The sequence below is a fragment of the Gracilinanus agilis genome, chromosome 5 (genome assembly GCF_016433145.1).
Source record: "Gracilinanus agilis isolate LMUSP501 chromosome 5, AgileGrace, whole genome shotgun sequence".
In the NCBI taxonomy this organism is placed as follows: domain Eukaryota; kingdom Metazoa; phylum Chordata; class Mammalia; order Didelphimorphia; family Didelphidae; genus Gracilinanus; species Gracilinanus agilis.
This window is the reverse complement of record NC_058134.1, coordinates 67,881,319-67,908,148: the sequence shown is the minus strand read 5'-3', so window position 1 is coordinate 67,908,148 and position 26,830 is coordinate 67,881,319. Positions and strand designations below refer to the sequence as shown.

The 26,830-nt window shown below is 36.9% G+C and overlaps 2 protein-coding genes across 2 annotated transcripts in view; one reads left to right on the top strand and one right to left on the bottom strand.

Annotated features, from left to right (window-relative positions):
* The window catches only part of LOC123248646 (protein adenylyltransferase SelO-like), a 55,535-nt gene extending 38,816 nt beyond the window's left edge, over positions 1-16,719 (top strand). Inside the window, exons 13-19 of the mRNA XM_044677488.1 lie at positions 2,148-2,192; positions 2,294-2,375; positions 2,479-2,571; positions 5,092-5,171; positions 9,014-9,057; positions 14,963-15,042; positions 16,255-16,719. Of these exons, the coding sequence (XP_044533423.1) occupies positions 2,148-2,192; positions 2,294-2,375; positions 2,479-2,571; positions 5,092-5,171; positions 9,014-9,057; positions 14,963-15,042; positions 16,255-16,377 (547 nt within the window). The 3' untranslated portion in view covers positions 16,378-16,719. The remainder of the gene's footprint in view (positions 1-2,147; positions 2,193-2,293; positions 2,376-2,478; positions 2,572-5,091; positions 5,172-9,013; positions 9,058-14,962; positions 15,043-16,254) is intronic.
* A 487-nt stretch (positions 16,720-17,206) lies between these two features.
* LOC123249821 (amyloid beta precursor protein binding family B member 1 interacting protein) overlaps positions 17,207-26,830 on the bottom strand; it is an 84,606-nt gene continuing 74,982 nt past the window's right edge. Inside the window, exons 10-11 of the mRNA XM_044678932.1 lie at positions 20,553-20,656; positions 17,207-17,894 (exon numbers count right to left, since the gene is read on the bottom strand). Coding sequence (XP_044534867.1) covers positions 17,427-17,894; positions 20,553-20,656 — 572 coding nt within the window. The 3' untranslated portion in view covers positions 17,207-17,426. The remainder of the gene's footprint in view (positions 17,895-20,552; positions 20,657-26,830) is intronic.

Here is a 26,830-nt window from a genome sequence, read left to right as displayed (position 1 = left end):
GTATAAAACCTTTTTAATTTAATTAATCAAAATTATCCATTTTATATTTCAAAATACTCTGTCTTTTGTTTACTCATAAATTCTTTTCCTATCCATAATCTGATAGGTAATATTTTCCCTGTTCTTCTAATTTGTTTATATTTCCCTTTATGTCTGGATCATGTATCCGTTTTTGTCTTATCTTAGTAAATGGTGTAAGATATTGGTCGATACCTAGTTTCTGCCAAACTACTTTCCAGTTGTCCCAGCAGTTTTTACCAAATAGTGACTTTTTTATTATAAAAATCTGGATCTATGTTTTTTGTCAAATACAAAGTTGCTATATTCTTTTACCACTGTTTGTTGTATGTCTGTCTTGTTGCAATATCTATCTTTCTATTTCTTGATCAGTATTAGATAATTTTTAAAAATTAAAATTAAATTAAAATAAAAAATGTATTTATTTATTTAGAATATTTTTCCATGGTTACAAAATTCATGATCATGGTTACATGATTCATGATCTAACCCTTTTCCCTCCCCCTTCAGGAGCTGACAAGCAATTCTACTGGGTTATACATGTATCATTGTTAAAAACCTATTTCCATATTATTCATATTTGCAGTAGAGCGATCCTTTAACATCAAAACCCTAATCACATCCCCATCGAACCATGTGACTGATCCTATGTTTTTCTTCTGTCTTTCTGCTCCCACAGTTCTTTCTCATAAGTTCCTCTGGATAGTCCTGAGTCATTACATTGCTGCTAGTAGAAATGTCTATTACATTTGATTGTTCCACAATGTTTCATTTTCTGCATACATTGTTCCCCCAGTTCTGCTCATTTCGCTCTGCATCAACTCCAGGAGGTCTTTACATTTTGCACAGAAATCTTCTAGTTCATTATTACTTTTAGCACAACAGTATTCCATCACCATCAGATACCACAATTTGTTCAGCCATTCCCTAATCAATGGACTCCCCCTCATTTTCCAATTTTTTGTCACTCTAAAAAGTGCAGGTATAAATATTTTTGTACAAACATTTTTCCTTATTTTCTCTTTGGGATACAAACCCAGCAGTGGTATAGCTTGATCAAAGGGCAGGCATTCTTTTAAAGCTCTTTGGGCATAATTCAAAATTGTCTTCCAGAATAGTTGGATCAATTTACAACTCCACCAGCAATGCATTAGTGTCCCAATTTTGCCACATCCCCTCCAACATTTATCACTTTCCTTTGCTGCCATATCGGCCAATTTACTAGGTGTGAGGTGGTACCTCAGAGTTGTTTTTATTTGCATTTCTCTAATCAGGAGGGATTTAGAGCACTTTTTCATTGATCATTGATAGTTTTGATTTCTTCATCTGAAAACTGCCTATTCATATCCCTTGACCATTTGTTGATTGGGGAATGGCTTTATTTTTTGTAAATTTGACATAGTTCATATTGGAATTAGTTCATCTTTGAATGTTTGATAGAATTTACTTGTAAGTCCATCTGATCCTGATGCTTTTTTCTAAGGAAGTTCATTTATGGCTTGTTCAATTTCTTTTTCTAAAATAGGTTTACTTAGATATTTTATTTTCTCTTCTAATAGTCTAGGTAGTAAATTTTTTGTAGGTATTCTTTCATTTCATTACATTGTTAAATTTGTTTGTATATAATTGAACAAAATAACTCAAAATAATTCCTTTCATTTCTTCTTCATTGGGGATATCGTTACCCTTTAAATCTTTAATGCCAGTGATTTGTTTTCTTCTCTCTTTTTAAAAATTATGTTAACCAGTGATTTCTATGTTTTATTAATTTTTAAAATAAAACTAACTTGTAGATTTATTTTTTTCAATGATTTTCTTACATTCAGTTCTATTAATTTCACCTTTAATTTTCAGGATTTCCAAGTTGGTGTTTAGTTGGGAATTTTTAATTTGTTCTTTTTCTAGTTTTTTTAAATTGCATTCCCAATTCATTGATCTTTTTTTTTAAATTCATTAATATAAGTATTTAGAGATATAAGTTTTCTTCTTATTTATAAATTTCCTCTAATTTTCTCTACTGCTTTTTCTGTATCCTATAGCTTTTGGTATGTTATTTATTATCATCTCTTTAATGGTGGTTTTCTTTAAAGAATAATTTACAATATATTTTAATTATTTTGTTTTCACAGTGCTGCTCAGATTCTTGGGGGATATCCTACTCTGTATTACAGAAGGTATGTCATTACTGAGTACAGATTTTTAATTTTTCTAAGTAGTTTGAAGACAATTCTTAAAAAATAAGTTTTCTAAATCTTTTTGTCATTTCTATTTTAAGATTTAAAGAACTTTTCAAAGCCAAATTAGGCCTCCTTGGTGAGAAAGAGAGTGATGATTATTTGATTGCATTTCTTCTACATGTAAGTTTTTTTAAACTTGTAAATATTTGAACTATTGCTTAATTTAGAGATACTAAGGAAAAATGTGGCTAGAAATTGACAGAAATGTAATTACTTTTATTAGCTCATGGAAGACACAAAATCTGACTTTACAATGACATTTCGGGAGCTCAGTGAGATAACTCAGGCCCAGCTAAAGGACTTCAACATTCCTCAGGTATTACTGTGTGATATTTTACTTTTTATAATTCAATTTTAGGGATATTTATTGTCTTTATTTCAATGCTAATGTCATGTAAGGAGGAAAAATTCTAATTTTTTTGTAAAATAAAATTTAAAAGAATATAGACCAGTTATTTTAAACTTGCCAGTTTCTCATTTCTACCTGTTATTAGTGTCATCTTCTTGCTTAGATACCTGCTTCTTCAGATTTGAATCTAGGATCTTAGAAGAAAGTCAGGTTTGAGAGTTAGACCTGGAGCAGGAGGTTCTAGGTTTAAAACTGGCCTCAGACACTTCTTAGCGATTGGCCCTGGACAAGTCACTTAATTCCCATTGCTTAGCCCTTATTGCTTTTCTGTGTTGGAACCAATATGCAGTACTGATTCCAAGATAGAAGATAATTTTTTTTTCAAAGAAGAAGAAAGTTAGGAGAAAAGAAATGATAATGTAAAGGTTAGGCGTTACACAGATAGGATCCTATGACCCTGCTTAGTTCTTATACTGGCAAGAGTATACTTTTTCTTGACCTGTTTTCTGGATACTAGAAGTAGTCACAATTAGATACCTCCTAGTGTCTTACCAGTCCCTAAAAAGAGGCATCCTCACAACCCTTAGAAAGGTTAAAGTTTTGTGCTACCCTTTCTTTTTTCCTTCTTCATCAGATATTTATTATTAACCTTATTTTATTAATTTTTTCATTTATATATAGAAAGTTTTTTACAATTTTCTGACATTTTGTGATTCCAATCCTCTCCCTCCCTCCCTTTTTCCCTTATGTCTGATCTCTTTGGGATACAGACCCAGTACCATTGCTGTCGTTGAAAAAAGGCCCATCTTTCCCAAATCTAGGGAAGAAAAGCAAACTCGGGGATAAATTACGGAGAGGTTTTTGGGATCACTGGAATACTTTCCCAGACTAAGTAAGCTAAGAAACTATATAAAATTTGTATTCTGAGATTTATCTTGACACTTTTGTGTACTGTCAGCAATAGCATTTATATAAATAAACCTTTGATTATAAGACATTTGATCAGCACTTAAAATATAGCTGATTTTCTTTAAAGTCTTCTTATTTTTAGGGAATGAGGCCAAATCTGAAAGCATCTTTGCTATAGTATAGTGCTCATTTTAATTTCATTCCTATCTGTTTCCATGACAGCAGAATAGTTAATCTTGTGAATTTTAAATAGAAAAAACATTTTATAATATGTCTTCCTTTATTCCAGCTATATTTCACAATGTAGCAGTTACCTAAAATCTGTAATTTGTTTAGATTTGAGAGAAAAAATTCTGTTCAGGTTTTTTCGCAGTATTCTGAGAGGTGGCTAAGTACTCCAGAAAAAAATTTGTAACTGGTTCAGTGTTCAATGTATTTGTATGTAAAGATTTGATAATGAATGAGTCGATCTTTTATTTTTTATAAGCTTTCATTCCTTTGCATGAAAACAACCAAATTGTTGATTAAAACTGATTTGCACAGTTTGTCCCTGACATCTGAATGCTTTTCTGCCTCACCTCTACCTTTTAGAATAACTAGTTTCTTTTGAAGGCCAGCTCAAATGCCACCTCCAGGTTTCTGAAATCAAGTACCCTTCTACCCCCTCTCCCTGGCAAATATCTTGTATTTATTTACAGGACCACATATTGTTTCCTCTGCTAGGAAGGAAGTCCCTTGAGTATATGAACTTCAGTACATTTTTGTCTTTCTATTTCCCAGTGTTTAGCACTGTGGCTGGCACATAATAAGTACTGAGTAAATGTCTTTCATCTGCTTGGTAAGCTGAGATTTTTGTGTATCATGTTTCTTAAAGCAGAATATGCCACTGAAATGGATTTCCATAGATTTAATCTTAGAATAGGATGGCAAGGCCAAAAAATGTATCTTTCCCTCTGAATTAATTCATTCCACGTTAGCATCCTTTTCAAATAACCTGGATATTTAGCACTGAACAGTAACTATTACGTTTTCAAGGAGCTGTGCTAGACATGGAAGGTAATATAAGAACAGTATGCCCCTGGCTCTGTCCTCATTGAATTTAAACCTAATAGAAGCAACGAGAATAGAGCTGAGAAATTGTGATGTCAGGTGGAAAGGAGAAATACAGCAAAGCTTGGTCACCAGAGGGACTTTAATGACTTTCATCTAAGTAGAATTAGGAAAGCATTTGTGGAATCGATAGTTAGGTTCATAGACTAGGGCAGTCAGTCAAGCAATAAATACTGATTAAGTACCTGCTACATTACTAGGCACTGTGCTAAGCCCTGGCATTACAAAAAGTGACAAAAGATAGTTTCTGACCTCAAAGAGTTAGGGATGTTGGGTAATGGAAACTAAGTAATATTTTTATGGGGGTGGTGGATTATGAGCTAAGTTTGAGGTACTTGTAGAACAAATAGGTGAAAATGTGTTGGAGGCATTGTGTCACAGAACAAATGAAAAGTTTCCAGGGAATATGAAATTATATGAAAATTAAGTAGTAGTATTATAAGCTTCTGAAAAAATATTTTCATTTAGGAATTTTGGGCGCTAGAAACCCTTTCGAGACAAGAACTCTTTTCTGACTGGGTGACCCTGTATCTCTTGAGACTGAAGAGGTAAGGAAAGTTGTTATAACACAACCGTATATCCCTGGCAGTTTAACTTTTTCTATTCCCTTGAGTACTTTGCATTGTTTGAACTGCAATGCTAACCCTCCATTTATCCAGGGGTCACTTATTCTGGAATTTCAGTTACCTGAGAACCTTGCTGAGAATGGAGAAATAAGTAAAAAATTATTTTACAGTCAAAATAGATGCCCTAATTCATGAGTTAAAACTAGCATCTACCATTTATAGGCTAGTTTCTAAAATCCCAATTCAGAAGATGTTTACTTTCATTTTAGACACAATTCTAAGGGATTGAGTATCTGGTTTCCAAATGCACAACAAATTAAAGAGGCAACAAAATAAAAAGCTGAGGAAATTAAAGTTTAGTGAGAGGTATCTGGGGTGTGCAGGCATGTAGAGTATAGAAGTGGCAGCTGATTATTTTGATAGAGAAAAAGAGAAGAGAGGAAAATTATGAGAGGCAAGAAAGGTCAACAATTTAGTGTATGGGTAAACAGCCCCACAAACCTGATACAAAGCACAGGAATTATTTCATAGGGATGGCTTGAGTCTCTAGGGAAAGTCTAAATTATTTTTATTATAATGTAAATCTTAAGTCTTTCCCTGTTGCTAAGTTGTAGAATAGAGGTAACCCTGGGTTCTCATCTAAGTCATCCAGGGCTTGGGTTGGGGTGTGTATGGGTGAAGGGAGTCCCTACCAGGGCAGAGCAGGGGCCCTGCATATATAGTGAGGCCCCCCAGGGGTGGCTGGGGCTTGTTGTTGTGTGTGGTTGGAAGGGAGGTAGACAAGACACCTCAAGCTGCTGCTTCCTCCTCCCTTCTCTGCCAGGGAGGGAAACAGGAGAGGTGCCAGAGGACACACCACTCTGCTTCCCTCAGAGAGAGGGAGTAACTAGACATAGAACTATCTGCTTCCTTAAATATTATTTAAATAGGGGATATGGTCAGGGTTCATCTAATTTTTTATTGCATTATCATTTTAGGAGGGAAAAGGAAATCCCAAGTTCTTTATTCATATTTTGACTCCTTTCCCACCTAATACCAGTTCCACAATGAATACACATCAAGAATAGCCAAGAAACCCATATATCCAACTCATAGCAAAATAGAAGTCAGAGAAAGTATACATAAGAGACTACATACCAGACAATATAGAGTGAAGGAAATCTTTCATTGGGAGCGAGATAGCTCAGTTTAACCAAGAGAGAGGCTTCTGGATCTCACCCAATGGGAAACCCCACCACAAATATCTAGAGAAGGAACCTAGGGATAGGGACACAATGAAGACTGATGATTTGTTAGATTTATTTTATATTATGAAAGTTTGTGAAGTTATTGTTTCAGTTAATTTTTAGCTGAGTTTAGGATTCTTTAAGTGGACCATAATATCATCTACAAAAGTGATAATTTTGTTTCTCCTTTACCTATAATTTTCTTTAATTTTTTTCTCGTCTTATTAAAGCAAGCATTTCTATTATTGTGTCAAATAGAAATGTTAACAGAGATCCTAGTACCCATGAACTTACATAAAAGACTTCTAGTTTATCTCCATTATAAGTAATTGTAGCTCTTACTTATATGTATGTACATTTGTTATTCCTGTTATATATGTTGTTTTATGTATACATATATAGATAATTGCTTTAAGGAAATTAAAAAAATTTGGTAATGATTTAAAAATACATTAATCAGTGGAACAGATTAGGTGCACAATATACAGAAGAAAATAAATCTAATTCCCTATTAATTCTTGAACCAAAAAAACCCATCCCCTGGGATAAGGATTCACTATTTGACAAAAATTACTGGGAAAATGAGTTAGCAGTATAGGAAAAATTCTATTTAGATCAATATCTCATACTTCATACCAAGTTAAGCTCTCAGTATGTATGTGATTTAGATATGTGACTTAGGTCACATTATAAACAAATTAAAGAATATTACCTTTGTTCATATCTTTTAACTATCAATTTGAGAATGGCTCATATTCTTATATACTTGAACAAAGTTCTCTATAAACAAAACCTCTATTTGAGAAACTCTATAAATATTTTTCCAACTTCTTGCTTTTCTTCTAATCTTGGCTTTATTTGTACAAAAATCTTCCCACTTAATGTATTCAAAATTCTCCATTTTACAGTGCTTTTATCTTTTGTTTATTCATAAATTCTTCTCCTATCCATAAATCTGATAGGTAGCATGTTCCTGTTCCCTTCTCTAATTTGTTTATAATATCTCCCTTTAAAATTAGATCATATATCCATTTTGGTCATATCTTGCTTGGTAAAATGGGGTAAGATATTTGTCTGTAAATAGTTTCTGCCAAACTGCTTTCTATTTTTCCCAAAAAATTTTACCAAATAGTGAATTCTTATTCAAAAAACTATTATCTTTAACCTTATAAAACACAAAGTTCATTGTATTCTGTTACCCTGATCTATTGCTTGGGCAGTACCAGATAGTTTTGATAATTACTGCTTTATAATATAGTTTGAAATTTGGTACTGCTATAGACCTCCTCCTTTAAAATTTTATTTTCATCAGTTCTTTTGATATTCTTAACTGTTTGTTTTTCCAAATAATAATTTTTTGGGGTAATTTAATTGGATGGCATTGAGTAAGTAAATTAGTTTTGGTAAGATTAGCATTTAAATTATATTGGCTCTGCCCACCGATAATTAATATTTTTCTCATTATTTAAATGATTTTATTCTTGTAAAAAGTATTTCATAATTATGTTCATATGATTTCTAGATTTGTTTTTGAAGATATGCACCTAGGTATTTTATTCTGTTTATTGTTAATTTGAATGAGTTTGAGTTATCTCTTACTATCTCTTTTCACAGGACTATTAGTATATAGAGAAATTCCGATGATTGATGTGGGCTTATTTTATATCCTGCTACTGTGCTAAAATTGATAGTTTCAATTAAATTTTTAGTTGAATCTGTAGGATTTCTATGTTTCATCACATCATCCACAAAAAGAGATAGTTTTATTACCTCCTGGCACATACCTCGATTTCTTTTTTTTTCTTGTATTGCTATTAATAGCATTTCTAGTACAATATTAAATAATGTTGGTGATAATGGGCATCCTTGTTTACTCTTGATCTTATAGGGAAGTCTTCTGACTTTCTCCATTACAGATGTTTGCTGATGGTTTTGTTATACTTCTTATTAATATAGACAAATCAATTTCTGCGTATGCTTTTAAGTGTTTTTAATAGGAATGAGTGTTGTATTTTAGCAAAAGCCTTTTCTGCTTCTATTGATATAATCATATAATTTTTGTTCCTTTTTTGTTGATGTAATAAATTAATAGTTTTCCTTATATCAAACCATCCCTGTGTACCTGACATAAACCATGTTTAGTAATAATGTATGATCTTTGTGATATATTATTGTAGTCTCCTGGCTAATATTTTACTTAGAATTTTTGCATTTATATTCATTAATGAAATCGGCCTATAATTTTCTTTCTCTGTTTTTGCTCTTCCTGGTTTAGATATCAGTACCATTTTTTTTCATAAAAGGATTTGATAGGACTCCTTCTTTACTAATTGTTCTAAATAGTTTATTTAATATTGCAATTAGATGATCTTTAAATGTTTTGCATTCACTTTTAAATGAGGTTACTGGATTATTTGTTTTATTTAATTGTTTTTAAAAATTTTGTTACAAAAGACCTCATAAAATGGAAGTAATCTGTAAATATCCTTAATGTAAAAATAAAACATCAATAACGCTTAAAAAGAAAAATAATATATACAAATAAAAATAGACATACATAGTTAATTTTAATTTTCCCTTTTATGTGTTCATATTTAGTAACATGAATGACTCAGATTCCAGAAGAAGAAAAAGAATGACAAGTAAGTGAATCAGTTGTCATACTTAGCTTTGGAAAATATTTTCAGGCAACAAAAATTTTTAATCTGAAAATGGTTACATAAAGGAATTGAGTATTCATTTAAATGAATGAATTTAAGTATATCCATAAGCCTTGGAATAAGGATTATGTGACATTCTTTATTTCATCATTGAATGAGGCTATTTTAAGGCATACCAACTTTGTTTAATTAGCTCACATATAATTTCTTATATATAAATTTTTCCCAATATAAAGTGCCCCTGCTGAAGGGACAATCATTGAGGAAGTTGTAACTATTAAAAAAAAATCAGGTGCTCTTGTTCATTGAATATTAATATAGCTTCCTAGGAGACAAAAATGTTTTAATTCTGAAATTATTTACTTTTGGGTGTCTAGTCATTTGAATAATTGAAGATTGTCAAGGCTTGAACTTTCTAATTAAATTTTATTCTGTACTATAGTCATTAGATTAGAATGTTTGTTCATTTCATAATAAAAATTGGGAATATTTCAAATTCTACATACTTTATACAATCCAGTGTGTCCAGTTAAAGGGATGTTTTAAGAGGAGGGGCTTAGATGGACCAAGGTCTTTGGTGTCTGGACCAAACCATTTTCAGGAATGTGGAACAGTAACAAAGGAAATATAGACCATAAGTAAATGATTCTAGAGAAAATTCATGTAGTCTGTCATTCTTCAAAGCAGAACACAAAAGAAAACTGCATATAAAACCATCAATCTCCACAGCATACTGTTTTCTTAAAGTATTTCTTTATTACTTTGAAAATTGCCCTGCATAAATGTGTTTCCTTTTGAGTTTCCTTCTGTTTTCTTCTCTGCATCTAAAAAATATTCCAAGGGTTTTCTTTCTCTCTTTTTTAGAATCACTACTGTTAACCTTCCCAAACCTCCCCATTTAAAAATTGAGAAAAAAAATAAACATAGTCAAGCAAAACAAATATATAGTTGCTACCTCTAACAAAGGTAATGGACTCAAGGTGCCGAAAAAGACATACATTTTTGGATGTGGCAACTGTATAAAGAAAAATAGTTTTGAAAAAGAATGAAAAATTCTAGTCAATGCATTCTTTATAATGCTGTTATAATCCTTGTATAAATTGTTCTCCTGGTTTTGCTCACTTCACTCCATATCTGTTCATACTACCCAGAATGCTCTAAAATAGTCTTTTTTGTCATTTCTTATGAGCCAGTAATATTCCATTTCTTATTTAGGCTCTAATTTGTTCAGCTATTCCTAAATTGATGAGATCACCTTTATATTTTAGATCTTGTATATTTTTTTCCCCTTTAATTCTTTCATTTAGATCAGGAATTTTGTTTTTGCTTGCCTCTACTCTCTCCCAGTATTATCATTTCTCTTAGCCCCTTCCCTTTTCCTACTTGTTACCCTATTGAAGTTGCTGTATTTCTAAATCAAACTCTGCTTGTGTGTGTGTGTGTGTGTGTGTGTGTGTGTGCATGTGCGCACACATGTGAGCTCAGCCTTCCTGTATCCCTTTCAGAGAAGCGGAAGGGTCAGCTGATGATCACGTACCTTACCTCTTCCTTCATCTTAATGCATTCTTCTTATACACTCCAGTTATAAAAACCAGCACGTTCCATCTCCTTTCTCCTTCTTGTTCTTTTCTTAGGACTCTTAGAAAAGAATAAATCACCAGTAGAATTTCCATTTTTCTTATTTAACTCTTTAATTACACTTTGAAGAGAATAATGCCCTGAAAGGATACTTGTTTCTTTTCCCTCTGTTTGAATGTTAGCATCATATCATCATATATGTCCTTCTGGTTGCTCAGATAAATGTACTTTAATAGGTTTCTCTTGAATCTTGTGTTTTCATTTTGAAATTTTTACTTAGTTTTGGACATTTGATTAAATATCCTTAAAAGTTATCTCTCTTTCAGTCTCTCTTTCTCTTTCTTCCTCCTTCCCTCTTTTTCAATAACCCTTACCTTCTATCTTAAAATTGATATGAAGTATCGGTTCCAAGGTGGAAAGGCAGTAAGGGCTAGGCAATGGAGGTTCACCAACTTGCCTGGGGTCACACAGATAAGAAGTGTCTGAGGTCAGATTTGAACTTAGAACCTCCCAGCTCTAGGCCTGGTTCTCTGAGCCACTTTGCTGTCCCTAAAATTCTTTATTTCATTAAAGGTCCTTTGTCCCCTGTAGAAATATACTTTGCTTTTCAGGGAAAATTATTCTTGGTTGTAATCTTGATTGTATATCTTTGTATATCACAGAGTAGGTGCTTAATAAATGCTTCTTGAATTGCACAGAAATGAAATCAGAATAATGCACATTTATGCAAACCTGGAGTTTAAAAAAGCAAACTGAAAATAAAAGCAGTGACCATTTCTTATTAATTGTCCACAGTGCTTAGCACATCAACACTTAAAAATGTATTAAGTGAATGTGATGATGGTGGTAGTAAGATTTGGTCTTGAGTATTTATTATTTATCTCCTATTCAAAGATGATATTACTAGTGATACAGTCTTTATGGCTATAAGTATAAGTAGGTAATGAATGGTCTTTTCTGTGCTTACGTTGTGGCAATGTAAAGAATATCATCATCATCACAACAACTAGCATTTAGGTATAACTTGGAAAGTTTGCAAAGCACTTGACATACATTATGTCATTTGAACTTCTTATAACTTTATGAGCTAGTGACTACATATACTATTATCTCCATTTTACAGAGGGAAAGACAGAGCTCATAGAGGTTAATTCCCTTGGTCATAGCATTAGTCAATATCTGTGGTATAGGAAGTAAATTTGGATCTTTCTGATGCCAAGACCAAGCTCTAGACCATATCACATGGTCTCTGAACCTCTAAAAATATAGTGAACATCGCCAAAGTAATCGGGCCCCCATGAGCCCACCCAAGTCAGAAAGCACTCACTTGGTGAGAAACCCTTTCTGAGGCCCCACGTGTGGAAATGGAGAAGGTTAGTAGAAGGGGCGACTCTGCCTGTGCTTTGATGGTGCCGTCGCTCCGGCCAGTGGTTTGCTAGAAGAGCACCCGGCAGAGAGCTCGAGAAGTGGGCGCTGGTGAGAAGGACGCCTGGACTTTGGGGACAAAGAGAGGCAGCAAAGCAGGGATCCTTTAGCAAAAGAAAAGCCAGGTAAGGAGGAGGTCAGGCCTGACCACAGGGCAGTTAGGTTTCCTCTATGTAAGACTGGACTTGGGCTCTCTTAGGCCTGGGGAACTTCTGAGGAGGAGCTTCCTCTGCCAGGCAGGCTGATCCCTTCTCTGCACTTTGTAGGCTTAGAGCTGCCTGCCCAGGGTCACAGGGTCCGTATGTGCCAGAGGTGGGACTTGAACCTGGATCCTCATGGTTCTGGAATTAGCTCTCTAGGCCAGGTTTTGATGCCACAGCAGTACTCAGAGGGGGTTTGTTTGTGTCCATCTCTGTGTGGCATATCATTGAGGATGGGGGGGAGATGACTATGAATTTAGATGTAATTTGTTATGTCTTTATAGTATGAATAAATCTGGTGGATGTTTGAATTCTTTGAGTCCGAGTGCATTCATGGAGGATTTACAGATATTGGACTTTGCAAGTTTACCTTGGTGGAGGGCAGTGGGCCAGAGAAGTGAGAGATCCTTAAATCATTCCTAGGTGGGAATCTCCAACTTGAGATGCAATGGTCATTGCCCAGAAATGTTTGTAAAAAACAAAATTGTCATCTAGTCCAAAAAATGCATTTTAAGATTAAACAAAGTTGACTCTAATCCTAAACAATTATAAATGTAATTCTCATCATTTATGCAATCTTCACATGGCAAATGCTTAAAAAAAAATAAAAAGAATGCCTCTGGTGATCCAGTAGAATAGGTAGGTGAAGCATAGGAAGATTTCATTCTTTTTTTTTTTTTTTTTTTTAAACCTTACCTTCCATCTTGGAATCAATACTGTATATTGGCTCCAAGGCAAAAGAGTGGTAAGGGTAGGCAATGGGGGTTAAGGGTCACACAGCTGGGAAGTGTCTGAGACCAAATTTGAACCCAGGACCTCCAGTCTCTAGGCCTGACTCTCAATCCAATGAGCTACCCAGCTGCCCCCAATATTTCATTCTTATGCAGGCTGCATTTCAGGTTACAGGACAGCAATGGGATGGTTAATAGCCTGTGGGCATTTTTAGAGTGTAAGCTTCTTCAGTTAGAAAAGAAATCTTTCACTGTGTCCTGTAGACAAGGGCATTTTGTTTGATTAAGATTAAATATATTTAACTATTAGGGGTTTTTTTTGGTGAAAGTTTAATAATGCTTATGAGCAATTCTGATATTGGAATCAAAGGACAGACTACCTTAAACTACTTGATAAAGGGCAAACCTTTTTCTAGGTCTCTACCAGATGTGATACACACAATATACTGATTTTTAAAGGGTTTGTTTTCTATTAGTAATACAGAAAAAGCAAATTAAAATCTGTTCTAAGTTGCTTTTTGCTATAAAAGAGCATTTTTAAAATTCCCTTGCTAATTCTGTAGTTACTTCTTTATCTAGTTTTATTAACAGCTTCCAAAGCACAGCATTTAAATTTGAAATGCCACAAAAAAAGATGTAAGTTGTGTTTTTTGGATATGTCACAGAGAGAAATTTCACAATTTGTTCTTTGCTATGTAATTTCCCAAAAGATATTTTCAGAATTCTTTTCAATATGATGGCATAAATCTGTTTTAAGCTATCACATGCTAAAGGAACTCATAACATGATTGATAACTGCAATATTTTTATTCATATTTTTAGAATTTTTCTTAATATTAAGAGTATAGACAGTTTTTAGGCATAGTTGGTTTTTGGCCTGGGAGGGGAAGGGTGGGTAAATTTGGCAAATGTAGGAAGAGGAAGCAGGAGGAAAAAGGGAAGGAAAATTATAGTTTATTTTTTATCTTGTTCACTTCTAAATTGATGTCCTCCAATTTGTTGTTTTTCCCAACTTTCTGGCTAATGTGGGCAATCAATGGCAGTAACAAGGGATATGTTCCTGAAGAAAAAAACTGAAGTTTTAAATTATAAGGAAGAATTTCCTTAACTCCATGCCCTTCATATGTTCCAACCTTGACTTGGTTAGGTACATTTGCTAATTAATGTCCATACTATAGTATTAGCCAAGGTCATGGGTTGAATCATCCTTGTGAGCCTATTAGCTTTGTTCTTTTTTTTTTTTGTAGGCTTACACAATCTTGTAAGTTGTCATGGTTAAAATGGTGGTTATACTAGTCGAATTAATGTGGCTTCATCTGAAAAAAACTTATCATCATTATTGAAAAACAACTCAAAATAAATGTCATATTGATAATGAATAGTGTTATCTTTGTGTATCAAAGACACCATGCTAAAGATCCTTTTTTTCTATGGTAGATACCTGGTTGAAACTATTACGTAGTCTCTGCAAATAATTTTAAAGATAAGGAGCTTCAGTGATAGATAGCATAGATTGAAAATGAAATCAGAAGCAAAATTTCAGAATTTATCTTTGTTCAAAGTTTGCTTTGGAATCAGGAAGACCTGGGATTAAGTCCTGTTTCTTTCTGACTTGTCTTATTTTGTGATGGCAGGCAAGTCACTCAGCTGTTAGAGCCACAGGCTCTATCCTGACTGTAAATGAAAGACAGGCCTGCTCCTGCACATTCCCTATGATTTTTTTTCTTTGTTTTGAAATAGTGACTGTGAATAGTGTATTCTGATTGAACTGTTTACATGATATAATACTGTTCATTATTTTGAAAGGATTATTTTGAATGTTTTGAAATATACCACTAATTTTTCCTGCTTTGAAACCACTGACAATCCATTAAGTCCTCTGACATTAGGGATGAAGAAATATACTCTTCTTACCAAACTCATAAGTAAGTTAAGGTTGTTTATCTTGTTTAGGTGTCAATCCTAGATATGTACTGAAGAACTGGATGGCAGAATCTGCGGTGCGAAAAGCAGAAATGAATGACTTTTCAGAAGTAAGATGTTTGAACTTTTTCTATACATTTTCATTACTTTAAATGCCATGTATTTTAAAAAGTTTTGCTACTGTTAGTAGGCTTGTCTAAACAGGCTAGACTGAATTTCATACCAAGAGCTTTGTGATTTGTCTTTTGATATATTTAAGTTTTGGTCTTGAGGAAAGGAGTGTCTGACACTAAAAAAACAGGTCCTACTTTGTGACCTCATTTGAAGTTTTCTTGGCAAAGATACTAAAGTGTTTTTTCCATTTTCTTCTCCAGCTCATTTTACAGAGGAGGAACTAAGGCAAACAGGATTAAGCGACTTGTCCAGGGTCACACTGCTAAGACATTTCTGAGGCTAGATTTGAATGAGGGAAGCCAAATCTTGCTGACTCCAGGCCTGACACTATTCACTGCACCAATTACCTGGTTTCAACATTTAAAATGCAGTTTAGCTCAACTGAAAAGGGGAATATTGACAGAATTTTTAAAAAAATCTAGACCACAGATTTTTAAGAGATTTACCTAGGACTCTTGAGTGTCACAGTAACTTGGTCAAGTTCCCATAGCCCAGGACTAGAATTAGGGCTTCTTAGAACACTGAGCCTGGACTCAGGAAGATCTCAGTTCAATCCAGTCTCTAAGACTCTAGCTCTGTGATTCTGGGAAAGTCACATAACCTCTCTTTGCCTCAGTTTCTTCATCTATAAAATGGGGATCATAACAACACCTACCTCCTGGTGTTATTATGAGGATCAAATGAGAGTAATTGTAAAGCACTTAGCACAGTGTCTGGCAAATAGTAGGTACTACATATTATTGAAACAAAATAAGCTTGGAGTGCAGCTGGGTGGCTCAGTAGATTGAGAGCCAGACCTGGAGATAGGAGGTCCTTGGTTCAAATTTGGCTTCCAACTCTTCCTAGCTATGCACCCCCAGGCAAATCACATAACTTCCATTGCCTACTCCTTACTGCTCTTCTGCTTTAGAACCAATACACAGTATTGACTCCTAAGATGGAAGGTAAGGGTTTTTTAAAGAATTGAAACAAAAATGAAAAAAACAAAATAAGCTTGGTTTCAGTTTGTAATGATACTGTGTGCCCCCCATGTTTATGTTAACATGTAATTAAATAATATAAAGGCTTTTAAATAAGCTTGAGAAATCATCTTGTTAGAATTTCTTCTCTCTCTCCTAGTGAAGCTTTTAATTATTCTTATTTTTTAGGTTCGTCTTTTACAGCAAGTTCTTCAGAATCCTTTCCAGAAGCAGTCAGTAGCAGAGAGAGCAGGGTACTCTTCTCCTACCCCTTTATGGGCAAAAGATCTCAAAGTCAGCTGCTCATCCTGATGAAAGTTTGGTCTTAATTAGGAATACTTTTTTAATACTGGACTTTTAAATATAAAATAATCTGAGAAATTGTTAATGAGAAATTGCATCTTGATGAGTCATTGATTTTTATAATAATGAAATATAAATTATTAACTATGAGAAATAAAGTTAGTCAGAAAAACTTGATCCTGAACTACTTCTGAAAAATGTTTCAGGTTTGTGTTCTAATCAATAATTTGGAAATCACTTGAATCATTTTTAATAATGAAGACATTTTTCACTCAATGAATTAATGCAGAACTCTCTGGAACCTTGTGCTAATGTCAACATGGGAAAATGCAAATAATAGTAAACATGATAAATGTGTTGTCCTCTCCATATTATTTGACTGAACAAAGCATGAGACTTATTTTTGCCCTCAAGGTCTTTTAGGACCACTCACATGGGACTATTCAGAGCTTTGTTACCAGGACTCCTTTCTGCTAAAAAAAATGCATCTCACATTACTAATGACTTCTACAAAACCTAACATTAGACGTCACCTTTCAGAGAACATTTCATTTTATGTTACAAAGAGCTAATAAGAAGGCTTGGAGTTTAGGTAGGGTCACCTAGACTCGAGTGATAGCTGAACAATGGCTGTAGTGGAGTTTCAGTGTTCTATGAAGTATTGCCGATGCAGTTATTGTGAAATGACATTAAATGGAGCAGCAGTGTTTTGCTTTGCAGGCTATGCCTCTATTTGATTTCTTTAGGTTCCAGAAACAAATAGTGCTTCTATACAAAATGTTAAATTATTTGTAATTCTCCTATTATAAAACAAATGAGACACAATATTTTGGTCACCCAAAAAAACCAAGGATATATTCTTTTGCTATACAAGTAGACACAAGTCAATCCTAAAAAGGTTAATGACTGAATGACAGAAAATATGTACATCGTTTCTACTGCAGTCAATATTTTACAAAACAATAAGTTGTCTCTAGAATGCAATAATTAAAACACACGATTGGAAAAAGGCATACTTATTCGGAGAGAAAAACTTTCTCTTTCAGAAACAAACATTTTTAGGACATGTTGCCTCTCTTCTTCTGCAAAGCTTTCATTAGATCCGACATAAAATCTTGTTCCCCGCCCGCCCCCCCGGGGGGTGGCCCTGGATTCTCTTGCCTTTTAGGGGGCATGGGAGGCTTTTTGGTGATGGGCGGGAGAGGTTTGCTGGGTTCGGCGGGCTGGAGTAGTGGAGGAGGGGGAGGAGGGGGTAATGGAAATTCGCCCCCAGCCACAGCGGCCGGAGGTGGGGGAGGCACGAAGTTGGGAGGCTCTTCATTAAAATCTGGCGGCGGGGGTGGGAGCTCCGCCTCTCCCAGAGGTGGCGGTAAAGGAAAGTCCTCGTGGCCGGACGCTTTCTGGGGCATCGGAGGTGCCAAATTCACATTAGAAGAGCGACGTTGCGGTGGTGGGGGCGGGGGCAGCTGGGATTTCTTCTGGTGGGTCGCGGGTGCGGCTGAGTGGCTAACGGCCGGCTTCCTGTCCTTTAAAAGACAACAAGATTCAAGTGCCCGCAGCATAAGCTGTTCTCTAGCCATTTCTGGGGCAGACGAAGTAAGCTCGCTTCTAACGCCAGGCTTTGCACAGAGTTACGGGCGCGGTTCCGGGAACGTGACCCTGGATTTACCTGGGCCCCACCCCACAGAACAAAGACCTGCCACGTGACTCACACTTCTTTCACCCACATGGGGACACCCGGAGGAGCAGGGCCTTCTGAGGGCCCAGCTTGGGTCCTTTCGAAACACCCCTCAGGCCAGCGAGAGGCCTTCTGGGCCTCCTAACTGCTGCCTGCGTGCCAAACGGCAGTTCTGAGGAAGGTGGTTGGTCCGTCCCTCGGCCCCCGTGCAAAACGCCATAACGGAGCTACTAGGGAGGAGGACAGCGGGCTCTCCAGAGCGCCCCTGGCGTGCCGCGCTGTGCTGCGGGCACACCTGGCAGAGAGCGGTCTTGGAGGGGACACGACTAAAGGAATGAGTGCAGCCCACCGAGTGGAGGCTTAAGGATTTGTGTCTCACTTTTATTTTAAACCCTTCCCTTTCGTCCTACAGTCCATACTGCGGATTGGTTCTGAGGGAGGCCCAAGGGCTAAGGGCTAGGCAGTGGGCGTCCAGGGACTGCCCAGGGTCACACTGCGAGGAAGTGTCTGAGGCAACATTTGAATCCAGGACCGCCTATGTTTAGGCCTGGCTCTCCATCCACTGAGCCACCCCGCTGCTCCCTGTCTCTCACTTTAAAGGGTTCCGTTTAATTCTTAGACTATTTCCTGAGCGGGTTGGGAAAGTCACTTGATCCTTCCATGTCCATCTAAAGAATGGATCAAACAATCCGTCCTACCCACCCCACAGAGTTGTGCTCAGGAGAAAATGAAGAGCTATGAAAGAAAGAGGCGTCCAGCATAGGAAGAAAGCCAACAGGATCACTGCACACGGTAGCGGGGTGGCAGAGACGCCCCTTTGTTTTTTTTTGTTTTTTTTTTTAAATTTTAAACCCTTAACTTCTGTGTATTGTCTCATAGGTGGAAGATTGGTAAGGGTAGGCAATGGGGGTCAAGTGACTTGCCCAGGGTCACACAGCTGGGAAGTGGCTGAGGCTGGGTTTGAACCTAGGACCTCCTGTCTCTAGGCCTGACTTTCACTCCACTGAGCTACCCAGCTGCCCCCTGCCCCTTTGTTTTTTGAGCGCCGAAATCTAGAATAATGGTTGGCATTGACTCAATCTTTTCGGCTATGTTACTTCCTCCTGGGCAGAGTTTTATTTTTAACTAGAATAGTCATTTTTTCCCTTAATCATGTGATAACCTCTCCCCACTGAATACCAAATTAAGCTTTTCCCCCCAAAATGCCTTATGGTTTTTTCCCCTTTTATTTAGTTTACACGGACAAGCTAATTAACCATTTCTCTTCCCAGCACACGCAGCTTGGGAACTGATGTTTGCAAGTTGTTCAGCTATTTCACTTCTCAGATTGTTGTTTTTTTTGGGGTGGGGCTTTAAGCCTTTAAATGAGGCAACAGGCACTTTGGAAATCATTAAAGTCAAAATAATAGAAAGTACACAGCATGGTGAAATTATTAGGCTTGAAAGAACAGCCAAGATACCAAACAAAAACAATCTCTGGAGGTTTTCCAAAGTCTTTGGAAATGGTAAGAGGCCCAAATAAATAACCAAGCTTTTCGCCTCTGTCGTAACTCCCAGCACCCACAGTCAGATGAACAAGAGGAAGAGGGAGACAAAGTGAAAAAATAGTGTCTCTTTCCCTTATGTGGCATAGTTGCTATAAGAGCCATGGGCTAGGCCCCTGTCAAAATTAAAGTTATTTTTAAATCAGATATTCTAGACAATGTGAAGGGAAGTATTAAATGCAGCTCTCATAGACAAATGAGGTGTTACCAAAGCCATTAGCAACTCATTTACAATTATTAGCTACAGTTATTAGCTAGATTTAAATCAGAGTTCGTCAATTTACTGTTCTCTACAAAGACAAAACTCAGAGAATATTATTCCTCGATACATTTGAAAATGTGCCCCATCCCCGTGGGATAGAATAATATATAGAATAAAATTGAAAATAGAATGTAACAGAAAAGCCCAAGTTAAAAGAAAGGCAGCCGGGTGGTATAGTGGAGACTGTGCATGACTTGGAATTAGGAAGACCTGAATTCAAATCCTACCTGAGATAATTATTAGCTTTGTGACCCGGGGTTTTAGAACCATCCACATTCTCTTGCTTGTGCCTCCTTCAGAACATTTACTTTATACATAGCCAGGACAGAGTCTGAAAGGCCACAAAACAGAGTTTTCCCTCTGCCTATCTGATAGGAGAATGAACCTTTCTTTTTTAAACACTTGCCTTCCATCTTGGAATCAATACTGGATAAGAGACTTGCCCAGGGCCACACAGCTAGGAAATATCTGAGACCAAATTTGAATCCAGGACCTCTCGTCTCTTAAGTCTGGCTCTCAATTCACTGAGCCAACCAGCTTCCCCTTCTACAAAATGTTTAAGCTCTGAAATGCTCAATAAAGCAACCTTTATGGTTGGGAGAAATGAATTTTCTGTTTTCAGTAGAAAACTGATACAGATCAAGAAATACTTAGGAATCGGAGTATTGATTCCATTTATACAGAATAATGCATATATTACCTTTGTTGCTTCAACATGTCTTTGGGCCTCTTGGAAAATTCCGCTAACAGAATTTGTAGTCTGGGAAATCTGTCCATTAGGTTGTACAGTGCCTACTGTATGCCCTAAAAAAGGGAAAGATCAGTAAAAGAGGAGGAAAGAAATTGATGTATTTTCATGATGCACAAGCATGTAAACAACTTAAAAGTAAGACAGTTTATGTAAAGGTACTTTTAATAGAGATTCATAGGTAATAGGCAATACTGACGGTCTGCTTGAAAAGCTTGAAAAAAGGCTATAACACACTATTTTGTAAGAAACACACCAAAAAATTGTTAAATGAACTCCTTTATAAAGAGCATATAAAACATATATAAAAATAATTAACTGTAACATCCGGAGGATGATGTATTAAGATTGTTTAAACTACTTTGTTAAGTATTAATCCGAAAACTGTTTCTATTTCAACCTTTGTTAATGAAGACTTAAAAAATATTAGTTTACTTTTGTGCCTTAATAAATGTTATAATGAATAAAATTAAATCTTTCTGATCATTGAAGATATTGAAGTCATTTCAAAATACCAGTTTTTGTTGTAAACTACTATAAAATTAGAAATTATAGGAAATTTATATTGACCCTTGAAATTCCTCTGAAGTTACTGTGAGGAAAAAGCTCTGATATGAGAACCTATTTTTGCAATTTACCTCATTCTCCAAAAACTTCACTTTGAGAATTTTAAATTCAAATTTCACTATTTTTAGAGAATTCAGCTAATGATTTATTGATTTCATGGAGATCACCATGTGGAATCAGATGATCTGAAATTTATTTAACAGCTATGCTCTTTTGTTTTCAAATAGATCATTTCATTATTCTACTATCTCCCAAAACATTTAAGCTACTTAAAAAAATATATATATATATATGCATATAATTTCTCATTTTTCAGGTAATCTTTCTCTATTTTCTCTTTTCTAATAGCACCTTATTTTCCTTCTTGAGTTCTCATAATAGGTAATGGGTTTGTGGAAGTACAGCCAATTCTTAAATACTTTAAGAGGAGAATCATGAAGGCTTAGTAATTTGTTCTCTTTGGCTGCAGTAGTTAGAACCCTGGAGCAAGGGATGAAAGCTGTAAAGAAGCAAATTTAGATTTAAGAAGAAATTTCCTAACTCTTAGAGTTTCGTAGAACTGAAAGAAACTATTTCAGTAGGGAGTGGGTTGCAAGGTTCCCCAGCAAAGGGTAGATGATGGATTTTTTTGGATATGATGTATTGGGGATTATTTTTGGGGGTGGGGGTGGAAATTAGATTGTGTGGCTATTGAAATCCTTTCCACCTCCGAGGTTCTAAAATTGGAGTCCATTCAATTTTCAAAAGAAACCCTTGCTTAAGTCAGAGGGAAACTTCTCATGATCCTTAAGGTGGAGGGGCAAAGCAGATATGAATGCCTCTTCCACAATGTCATTTCCACTGAGAGAATCATCTGATTTCGAAGCATTTGCTGATGTCAGTAACCTTGGTGACAGCTTTTCCCCCTGGATCTATAACTATAGCACCTGCAGGATCAGTTGCCAGACTGCATCTCCATTGGAGTTTGTTCCCAGGATGGTAGAAACTCATGTTGAAGAGATGAGAAAGTAGATCGGTTTGAATATCTATCTCTTCATGTTTAAAATGGCTTAGGAAAAATGTTACTTTCAATAAATTTGTTTCAGGAAGACCAGCCTAAATTGCAGAGGACATGATTATTAGTAATATTTTTCTTTAACACCCTTGCTTCTAATAAAAGAACAATGTTTTCCTTTTCTCCTTTGTTGGAAGGGTACAGATTAGAGGATCTTAGAAATATGTGAAGGGATCTTAGAGTAGCCCAACCTGGATCTAAATTAGAATTCCTTTTATAACAAACCCAACAAAAGTCCCTTTAACCTTTAAATGGAGACCTATAAGTGAGAAATCAGTGCTTTCCAACAAAACTCAATCTTTGGATAGTTTTCAATGTTCAGAAATTCTTCCTTACATGAAATTAAAATCATTCTTTTTGCAATTTATATTCATTGCTCCTGTTCTTGTTATTCAATTGTGTCTGAACCTTCATGACCCCATTTGGGGTTTTCTTGGTGAAGGTACTGGGGTGGTTTTCCATATCCTTCTCCAGTTTATTTTACAAATGAGAGAACTGAGGCAAACAGGGTTAAGTGACTTGCCTAGGGTCACACAGCTAGTAAGTGTCTGAGGCTGGATTTTACTCTTGAAGTTGTGTCTTCCTGACTCCTGACTGGGTACTCTATGCAAGATGCCACCTAGCTGGGCTATTCACAGAAGATGAGTATGAGTACCTCTGTTGGGAGGTCTTGCTTCCTTTGGTGTCCACCTGCAACCTAACTCTCACGCCTGTGGCTCCAAGAAGCTGTAGCATGCAGAGTGGCCCACCCCAGGAAACCATCTTGGCAGGTGGGCTAAACCAAGTGAAGGGTGACCAACAGGTCTCAAACCCATTGATGAGTTAGGGGGTGTCTATCCCAAGCATTGAAGATTTCGCCAGGCAGAAGGGACAGAAGAGAACAGTTTGTTCCAATGGCCATGAAGGCAGCAGAAGCAGGCGCCACAGAGCACTTAGTGCTTGATTGGACACTGAAGAAGCTATCCTGACTTTTATCTTGCCACTGGACTTGGGTGACTCTGGAAAAGACAGTGAGGCTGACAACACTGGACAACTGCCTCACTTCAATCCAATTTATGTGCAAGTCAAAAGACATCACTCAGTGACGCCATTTTGTTCCTCTAAACCAGTGGTTCCCAAAATTTTTTGGCCTACCGCCCCCTTTCCAGAAAAAATATTACTTAGCCCCCTGGAAATTAATTTTTTTAAATTTTAATAGCAATTAATAGGAAAGATAAATGCACCTGTGGCCAACCCCCCCCCCCCCCCCCGTATCGCTGCAGCACCCACCAGGGGGCGGTGGTGCCCACTTTGGGAATCACTGCTCTAAAAGTATGAAGGCCAACAACCAACCAACCATCCATTGCTCCTAGTTCTGTCTGAAGCAAAATAGAATGTCTTATCCCTATTAGAGATAAGAGTCCTTAGAATATTAGAAGACAGGCATACCCCTCTTCTCCTCCATCCTACCCCCTTCCAAGGCTCTTCTCTGGCAGACCTAACAGCTTCAGTTTCTTGCACAACATGACTGTTTCAGTAGCATTAAGCTGATCTCCCTGTCTTCAGGCTCTTCCCACTACAGTCTATCTTCCTCTACTTAGCTAATCAAATTAATCTTTCTCCTAGCCACATCTTTGCCAATGCTGGTCTAGGTGATCTTAGGCAACTCAACCTTCCTTGAACCTCATTTGTAAAATAGTGGAGGAAGCTGGTAGCAAATAACCTCTGAGGTTCCATCTAGCTCTAAATCTATGCCTTGGCTCTGTGGACTATCTATGTATCTAACCCTAATTTCTCTTCTAAGCTTTTAGAGCCATATTTTCAACTGGATATGGAATATTTCTACCTGAATGACTTCTCAGATTTCAAATTCAACATATATAAACCTAAAATCATTATCATCCTCTACTGTTCTCCCTCCTCACTCCCCCACCACCTGCTTCTTCTTCTTCTTCTGATGTCCTCATTTCCATGCATAGGGTTACCATTCTCCTACTTATCCATACTCAAAAATACTGACCCCTCTTTTTTTTTTTAACCCTTACCCTCCATCTTAGGATCAATAGTGTATTCATTTCAAGGCAGAAGAGAGGTAAGGGCTAGGCAATGGAGGTTAAGTGACTTGCTCAGGATCATACAACTAGGAAGTGTCTGAGGCCACATTTGAACCTAGGACTTGCCCTTTCTGGGCCTGACTCTCAATCCACTGAGCCACCTAAGCTGACCCCTTAGACTCTTATTTTTTTTTTTCAAATTAAACATTTTTTGTTACTCCTTCTTTATCTTTACTCCTCACTTGACATACCCCATTCCCCTCCAACACATCCTTTCCACCACTGCATATATTTGGTCATGTCATTCTTTTGCTTAAAATCTTGTAATCATTCCCTTACATCCCAAGTAAGCTCTTCCTTAGCTTGGCATTTAAGATCCTCCATAACTGGCCTCCATCTTATTTCAGTAGCCAAACTAGACTACTCCCATCCTGTCACATAGCACCCTTATGTCTTTCTTCATGCTGTTCCCCATGACTAGTTACCTCCTCTTCCTTACCTGTTGAGTTCTCATACTTTTTTAAACCTTTACCTACTGACCTAGGAACAACTGTAAGTAAGACTGAAGGGCAAGGGCTAAACAAATAGGGTTAACTGGCTTGCCCAGGGTCACATAGTTGGGAAGTATCTGAGGCCGGATTTGAATCCAGGCACTCCCACTTCTAAGCCTGGTGCTCTATCCACCCTGCCCCCTACCTGCTCCTCTCATGCATTTTTAAAAGCCCAAATCCCATGCCACCTCTCTCAAGGTAGTCTATCTTGATTTTCCCATCCTTCCATCTTAGAGCTCACATACATTTACTCACATACAAAAGTAAGGTGTTACTAAATGTAGACTGAGGTGTAGGCTCTAAGTAAAGTAAAATCAGTTTATTAAGCACATATGTATGCCAACTGAGTGGGTGAATAGCCATCTCAGTTAGATGAGCCACTCCAGTGAGGGCTGACAGTCTTTTAAAACTAGGTATACCCTCCTTCTGACTGACCTGACAGTACATTTTTGAGCTCTCCTCTGAAAAAGGTAAGACAATCCCAACCGGTAGGAATGAGGAGGTTGGAATTCCCTCAACTCCTCCCCAGTACTTCCTCACAGGGAAGTGGTAGTAATCCTTAGATGGTAAATCGGTTTTGGTTGAATAACTTGAATCAGAAACTGAATCTGGATTAAGGTGGGTGGTGGGTGTTACAAAGTCAAACAATACCAGGATGGAGAGAGAATTAGGTCCCGAGTGGAGGAAATTACTGGACAAAGCTCAGCCTTTAGGCAGGTTTGTCCTGAGTGTAAGTGAAGGGGGAAGTCCCAAAGAAAAAGGAATTTAAATTCATAGGCCATGATGAGAGAATATTAAAAACTGAACTAAAATTAGTTTTTAATTTCCCACTTTCATCTCTTGACTAATCATTTTGTATCATTGCTAGCTGTGTAAACTCAGCCGAAGCTTGTGATCTGTCTTCTGGCACTGTCACCCAGAACCCAGGGCCACCTTTGAACCATGGATTGTTGTCTTCATGAAAGAGACCATGGCCTCCAGAAGTCTTCAATTCCTACTAAGGGTGATATAAGGTCCACCAATGAATATACTCCAAATTATTTTTAAAACAAAGGAGCATATAATGATACAGTCCTTAGGCAAAGGGTACACTACTTTCTTTTCACTCCCCTAAGGCTGCATGTATTGGGGATCTTTTTCCCTTTAATCTTTTAACAAAATGCTCTTGAACCTGATTTCACTTGTACAGAAATGCTTTTGTTTAATTGTGTCCATCCGTTCGTTCCCCCCGCCCCCCCCCAGCCTCTTGTTATGAAGAGGGTAACACATAGTTGATAGGCTCTGGCTTCCTGCCTCCCTCTGAGCTTCCCCTGTGAGGATGTGCTTTGGGCTTGGGTGCAAAACTGATAGGAGAAAAGGTGATAAAAGCTGGGTTTTTAGGGGGTATTGTTTTAAACATACATAGTTAAGTGCTGGTAAACAACAAAGACTTCGTGACCACAATGGTAGCAAGCTCTGCGCTGGCAATAGAGAACAGGAAGTTTGTCTTCCTGCTTGAACACAGCCTGAGTTCTCTCTGAGCCTGTCCAATGAAACCCCTCTGTGGTCAGGTACTAGTTCAGTATCTATCTGCCAAACTAGTGTGTTGTGGGAAGTTTGGCTCTATTTTAAAATGACAAGCAGCAGCTACTCAGGATGAGGGATTTTTGACAATGCCCTATGAAATGATGTAGAAAATCTGGCTGCTTTATAGCATTTCCCCCTAGTACTTTATTAACAAGCAAGGTTCAAGCAAGCAGAGGGTTCTGTGGCAGCAGAGTTGTTAAGTTTGGCTGGAACAAAGAATGTGTGATGGGGAGATTCTGATCACCTAATTCCCTCCTCTAGAGGAAGGGAGGGAGGAAGAAAGAGAGAGAGAGAGAGAGAGAGAGAGAGAGAGAGAGAGAGAGAGAGAGAGAGAGAGAGAGAGAGAGAAGAGGAGAGAAGAGAGAGAGAGAGAGAGAAGAGAAGAGAAGAGAAGAGAAGAGAAGAAGAGAAGAGAAGAGAAGAGAAGAGAAGAGAAGAGAAGAGAAGAGAAGAGAAGAG